The 7,278-nt window shown below is 40.1% G+C and overlaps 1 protein-coding gene across 1 annotated transcript in view; it reads left to right on the forward strand.

The window, feature by feature from the left end:
- HSPH1 (heat shock protein family H (Hsp110) member 1) overlaps positions 1-7,278 on the forward strand; it is a gene marked incomplete in the record, with an annotated part of 17,158 nt that overhangs the window by 828 nt on the left and 9,052 nt on the right. Inside the window, 5 exon segments of the mRNA XM_072404412.1 lie at positions 4,474-4,596; positions 4,843-4,942; positions 5,857-5,990; positions 6,089-6,333; positions 6,419-6,647. Coding sequence (XP_072260513.1) covers positions 4,474-4,596; positions 4,843-4,942; positions 5,857-5,990; positions 6,089-6,333; positions 6,419-6,647 — 831 coding nt within the window.

A 7,278-nucleotide genomic window follows, 5' to 3' on the forward strand; every position in this document is an offset into this window, starting at 1 on the left:
TCTTCTTTCTTAACACACCTGAGGTGATGCATGATCATACAGAACCCCAAAATAATGGCTGAACACCAATGACTGTACAATATAGGGGCCCCTGATTTGTGATAGGTCCCAGTGTCCCCTATAAGGATTTAATGGTGTTGCTAGGGTAATACAGGGGACCCCAGAACAGAGGCTGAACCACAATGTCTAAATAAACAAGGCCCTTAGAATAGGGCCCGGACATCCCTGAGTTTGCTTGTATAGAATTTAGGTGGGGAACCCCATGGCTGTATAGTACAGGGGACCCTAGAATAGGCGCTGAACACTACTGACTGTATAATAGTAGGGACCCCAGAATAAAGGTGGAGAACCCCAATACAGGGATCCCCAGAATATAGGAGGCCCTCCCATGACTGTATAACACATGGGGCCCCTGGAAAACTGCCACTTCCTCACAAGGTCCCCCAGAGTAGTAGCTAAGGACCCCATTCTTGTAAGCTACAGGATTGCCTGGGGTAGCAGCTTTGCACCTCATGCCTAAATATTACCCCCCACCCGGACAGTACGTGTATTCTATAAGGAACCCCATAGTAGAGCAGAGCCTCCTGGCCGATGTGTCGAGGAATGTATAGCTTGGGGCAGAGCGTGTATCAGGTTGTATATGATCTGCATCGTGCTGATTCTATAGAATTTATCTGGAAGTAATACATAATACACATTTGTTCCTAAGAAATAAGACTTCCTAATTGTGACACATGGATCCTCTATAGGAATCATAGTGTGAGCTGGTATCTGTATAATAATGGGAGAACAAAGGTGAACTTGCTGGAAAGTTCCAAGGAAGACATTCATTCATGCTGTGACACGGGAAGCTTTTCCTGCTTGCAGTACAGGTTATGTCATGATTTTTCTTTGGCAGTCTCCTTTGCTGCATCTCGCTGGCTGTATTCCATCGCTGTTACCAGCAATTCCGGAGCATCTTCACATCATTTAGCCCGTTCACGTAATGGCCATTTCTAATGTCACACGGCTTATAAATAGATGTCTGGCACAGCGTGCTATCTATAGAAGTGCACACATTGGGTGTGATGGCAGGGAGGCGTCTGGAACGTTCCAGAATTTCATCCTCTACCTTTATCCGTAAAAAATCCTTCTGACTGCTATAGATTATTATTGGATATTGTGGGGTCATAATGATGTATTGATTGCTGATCTACATCAGTCTGCCCAGACATTGTGTACATCTTATACACAGATCAGGGATTGATCATATCCAAAGATCAATGAAATGCTGCATCCCAGGGAGAACAGAATGCACAGGTTGTCCCATATTATAAATATCAGGCTATTATATACTTGGCACCTGATCATTGCAAAGGTGGGGGTCTGAGTGCCTTTATAAAATTATTTGTATAAAGTTTATGAAATTAGCAATGGTTGCCATATTGGGGAATTGACTTTTATGTGTACCATGTTAATTATATATTACCTTTTATTTTCCTAACCAATTGGTATTCCAACATGGCTTGGGACGTCCTGCTTTCCTCAAAGATGTCTCTGGTTATTGGAAAACTTTTGTTAATTTCTGCCTACCTTGGGCCTTTGGTGGACGTGTCTTCCCTTTGATTATTCTTCATTTGTTATGTTTAGTGTTACTGGAGAGTTCTGTTTTATGGGAAATAATGAGTTAGGAGATGGTTGGGTTGCGCTTGTATTATGGACAGACTACAGTTGTATGCTTGTGGAGTTATTTTGGGGTATTTGGTCAGTTTTATGTTAGTGGCTTTACATGGCTTTTGTTATGTGTTACTGGATGAATGTTTGGAACTACAGAAATCTATACAGTCATTCATTTTATGATAAATTCAACATTTTGTCTTGGTGAGATAAGATAAATGGGGACGGGGGACCTAATGACTTTCTAGCATGCAGTTGCATTGTATGAGCATTCAGTCACTAGGCCCATACATTGTTTAATTCTAACCTACATTGCTGGTGGTGATTTTCCAAATCATTTTCTAGTACAGCACAGAGAGCCTCTGGAAGTATAACAGGAAACACAAGGTTCACGTGATATAAAAAGTGTTATCTCCTGACCACTTCACAAGTTCCTGTGTTTCCTCAGCTTAGCAGAAACAGCTTCATGTGTAGTAACTTTTTGTTTGAGTGCCAAACTTTGCAGAAAAAGTTGATTTGGTTGTTGGAGACAGTTGTGTTGTAGTTTCTTCTTTAGAGATGGTATTGTATGTGGGGGTTCTCTGTTTCTTTCTTCCATAGGTTAGGAGGGCTGAAAATGCCCACCAGCCCATAGACACTAATTATGCCCCTTGCAGCAGAATGTACAAATGTGAGGTCAAAGGGCAGTGGGCAGGCCTTCCCTAAATATTTTTGTCTGCACATCCCCACATGTTACAGGACTTATGGTCTTGGGGCCCTTCCAGAGCTTCCTTGCTTGGCATCTACCAGTTGTGCTTGGTAAGATAGAAGTGCCATGGAGAATGGGAGTGTTCAACCCAAAAAGTTTTTAAAGCTGGGTAGTAAGAAATTGTAGGTTGGTGGCAGCTTCTGTATTGCAACCCAGCTCTTCAGTAACCACCCAAAAACAGCCAGGTGTATACTGGAGAATGTATAAATATTTAATATTACACAGTATTTATATAGCGCCATCATATTACACAGCGCTGTACAAAGCCCATAGTCATGTCACTAACTGTCCCTCAAAGGAGCTCACAATCTAATGTCCCTACCATAGTCACATGTCATTAATGTAGTCTAAGGTGAATTTAGGGGGAAGCCAGGTTACCTAACTGCATGTTTTTGGGATGTGGGAGGAAACCGGAGTACCCAGAGGAAACCCACGCAGACACGGGGAGAACCTGCAAACTCCATGCAGATAATGTCCTTGCAGAGATTCAAACCTGGGACCTAGCGCTGCAAAGGCTGAAGTGCTAACCCCTGAGCCACCATGCTGCCCTACAGATTGAGAACCAGGATCACACACATGTGGAAAAGTCCTTGTGCCCGGTCATGGTGCTTTAAAATAATTACTTGTGGTATTCCAGCTGGACATATGGCTTTTCTGCCCCACCCAGGGCTCGCCAAAGCCAATAAAAGAAGCGGAGTTACTCTATTCCAACTCTTAGGCTAAAATTCTCACTCTTAAATGAACCATTTTGATAAACTACTTATATCACATCACCAGCAGACCAACACTATGGCTTTTATTCGTACTGGCATAGAGCTTTGCTGAGGTGCAGTTATTGTAGTTGGGCTTTTTACTTTAAACTTTTTTTTTCTGTACTTTTCATCACTTTTCTCCTATTGAGTTTTTTTCTTTGATCTAATTTAATGAGTCCTCTGAGAGAAACCTCAAATGTTTCACTGCCTGATAGGATTTTTTTTTTTTTCCCCATACAAAACCAACATGTGCAAGTCATGGTTCTTAATACTGGATAGCTGCAGTTCACCATACCATAGGGCTTGTACACTCTAATCTAGCACCGTTGTCAGCAAGCGTCCAATAGAAAATCAGCACCTGTCAGACATAATGGCTTGGCTGGCTTTGTTTATTTGCAGAAGTGTCTGCACCGGTATATAACTTGTACTATAGGGAACTTGATTACAGCTTAGTAGCAACCTTTCCTAATTTCTGTCATTTTACTGGAGATTTTTATATTGCTGACGCTCTTTGCTTATACAACAACACACCCAGAGTTTTTAAAGTTGTGGATATGTACCTATATTTGGAAAATAAACATATATTATTGTGATCTACTTTCACTATTATACATATTTCCTATAAAGGCTGAGGCCTCTCACATGGCTATATAAAGCGGGCTAGCTTACCTGTCTATTATGCTGTATCTGTAAAACGTATGTAATCAGCAGAGTAATGCTATGGTCACACTGGCCATGAGATTGCATGCTGGGGAATGTACATACAAGTAGCTTCTCCCAGCAACCCGTCCATAGACAATGTGTAGGTGTGGTAGTGACCTGTACTGCTCACTGCCACCAGCTGCCAAACCTGAAGATCCTAATTCTTTAAGAACCAACACTGCACAGCAAGATTTCAAGCAGCTGTTAATCCAGGGAACATCCCATTGCCTTATGAAATCAGAAAGGAATTTACTTCCCCTTTTGCAGCAAATTGTACCAGGGAGTTTTTTTTGCCTTCCTCTGGATCAAATATGTCCATAGGGTTTTATATCTGGAATGTTTTTTTTTTCCCTAGTGTTTTTTTTCAGCCTGATGTACTATGTAGCTATGTAATGGGCAATGAATTGTCCTAAACACTGTGGGTTTCCGCAGTGGGAACAGGCCTGAAGAATTGGGACCTAATTTTAATCTGAAATAGATTATTTTGGGGTAGTATGAGTTTCTGAGGGTTAGTGTGTTGTTTTTTTTCTCTCCTCTGGACTTCTTTAGGTTTTGTTCTGTGATTAGTGATTGCTCTATTCTAGCTTCCTACTGAAATCTTTGTGGATCTTTTAGGTGATGTACATGGAAGAGAGCCACGTTTTCAGTGTGGAACAGATAACTGCCATGCTACTCACAAAATTAAAGGAGACTGCCGAGTACAACTTGAAGAAGCCTGTCACCGACTGTGTAATTTCTGTACGTATGAATTGTTGTCCGATAAGCTTTCCTTATCAAATTGCCTAGAGAAGCCTCATTTTGTTTCAAGTAACTGGTTAGATGCTGCTTTTTATTCTTTCTGTTTTGTGTGTGAAAATGAAATGGATAATCTGATTGTTACTTGCAATAAAAACTGTTCTTTATTTTTTGATGTAGAGGATGTCTTAGTGTGTTATGATTTTTGCAAAGTCCAAGGAAAGAATTTTTTTTTTTTTTTTTTGGCAGGTTCCCTCCTATTTCACAGATGCTGAAAGAAGATCAGTTTTGGATTCTGCTCAGGTAGTTGGATTGAACTGCCTGAAATTGATGAATGACATGACTGCAGGTAAGGAAGGCTTTATATCTAGAAATAATAAAGGGCAGAGACAAGCACTTTTAGGGTTTTATGTACTTGCTGAGCTTACGCTTTTGTTACTATATGTTCCGTGCTCAGTACCATATGTGTTCCATCAAAGTTATTTGTTGGAACACTTGACTTCCATTGACATAGTGATAAATCTGACTGGTTTTCCTCATGTCCTGTCCTAAATTGTAACTTTCACATGTACACTTTCCTCTTATGCTTATCATATTGAAAAGTATAGAAATAACATTATCAGTGTGCTGCCGAACTTCATTTGGTCAGTAAGAAGCTGCGGTTAGCTGGCCAAACTACTGTAAATTGCCTAAAGTCTGCATGTGTTTCAGCTTTTGTTTGTCCGACTAGTGTGCTTGGATAAAAAAAGATGGCTGAACAGAAATAAAAAAAAAAAAATATTTTGACAAGTAAACAATATATTTAGCTACTTGCCTGCTTACAATTTTGAGACACTGGAGATCATAGGTGATGTTTTATTCCAATATTCAAAGCCTCTTTACAACCTGATATGTCCTTATATCATACTATACACTGGGATTTTAAGGAAATATAGGAGGAGAGAACCCTGCTCCTGGAAGGATGCTCACCTGTTGAGACAATCATCTTTTTGCAAAAAGAAAGCAGTGAAATGCCCTATGTGTTCTAAATGTTGGAAAAGCCTTCAACTTTGGATGCCCATTAATTTACTGGAAATGATTCTAAACGGTCACTCTGGTGCCTCAGAGCTTGTTTGCAGGTGTTACTCAAAGCCTTCCTGTTCCAATGAAGGATGCTCACATTTAATACCATGATATTAGCTCCTCTGTGTGACACTGTGCTTAGTTTTTATTGTATCGGTATGTTATCTAGTTTCATGTTTTATAATGATATTTCTTTTTTAGTTGCATTGAATTATGGAATCTATAAGCAAGACCTTCCAGCTCTTGAGGAAAAACCCAAAATAGTTGTGTTTGCAGATATGGGCCATTCTTCCTTCCAGATAACTGCCTGTGCCTTCAATAAAGGCAAATTAAAGGTATGGCTTTAAATAATGAATGTCAAATTAACCTAAACAAGCACAAACCACTTCATAACCACAAACCACTCCATAACCCTGACAAACTACTCTTATAGGTTCTAGGAAGTTCATATGACCCATATTTGGGTGGAAGGAACTTTGATGAGAAGCTAGTGGAACATTTCTGCGTTGAGTTCAAGACTAAATATAAGTTGGATGTAAAGTCCAAAATCCGGGCTCTTCTACGTCTGTATCAGGAGTGTGAAAAGCTGAAGAAACTTATGAGCAGCAACAGCACCGATATTCCTCTTAACATTGAGTGCTTCATGAATGATATAGATGTGTCTGGGCGTATGAACAGGTGAGCCATCATTCAGTGCCCTGTCCTTTACATTGCTATCCATTCTTTGTTCCTTGTACCTAATGAGTGACGCATGCCTTTCCAGGTCCGAGTTTGAAACCCTCTGTGCTGACCTCCTGCAAAGAATTGACGCTCCTCTGCGTTCATTGATGGAACAGATTCAGCTTAGAGTTGAAGACATTAGCTCAGTGGAAGTCATTGGAGGAGCTACTCGTATTCCAGCCGTCAAGGAGAAGATTGCCAAATTTTTTGGAAAAGATGTCAGCACCACTTTAAATGCAGATGAAGCAGTTGCAAGAGGTTGTGCTTTACAGGTAAGTAATTCCTTTACTTCTGCTTGTAGCTACAACTTAGGCTATCTCAGACAACCAGGTAAAGTAAAACTGAACACAGCAGATTTTATATTTTCTTTTTATGGATTAAAAATTCAGTTAAAATGATAATCTTTTGCCAGCCAATCAGATTACAAGCTTTACAGGAGCATATTGGGACCTGAGGAATTTCCATTTTTTGCTGAGCAGTTATTAAGGGCAAGTCATTACAATTCTCCCCTATGCATCCTGCTGCTTGAACAACTGGAGTACAAACGCTGACCCATAGATGCATCACTAGTCCTGTAGTATATCTCCCTTCCCCGAATGATGACCTCCTCTTCTTCCTGAGCCTTCTCCACTCTCCTGAGTGTTGCTATAGCAATGAGTTATTAGCGATAGCAAGTTGATGCTTTGGTTCTGCTAAAGATAGATATTGTATGATCTGGAAGATGTGAGTTTAGGTTGGATTTTATTGTGACCTTAATATACTTCACTACAAAAATACAGATAAATGTTTGAAAGTATATGTTGGCTTAGGCCATATAAAACACAAAAGGGTGAAGCATGCACATTGCTTTAACTTGCCCTGTAGTTTTTAAGTTACAGTAGCTGTATATATCTTTTATATATC

The sequence above is a fragment of the Pyxicephalus adspersus genome, chromosome 1 (genome assembly GCF_032062135.1).
Source record: "Pyxicephalus adspersus chromosome 1, UCB_Pads_2.0, whole genome shotgun sequence".
NCBI classification, from domain to species: domain Eukaryota; kingdom Metazoa; phylum Chordata; class Amphibia; order Anura; family Pyxicephalidae; genus Pyxicephalus; species Pyxicephalus adspersus.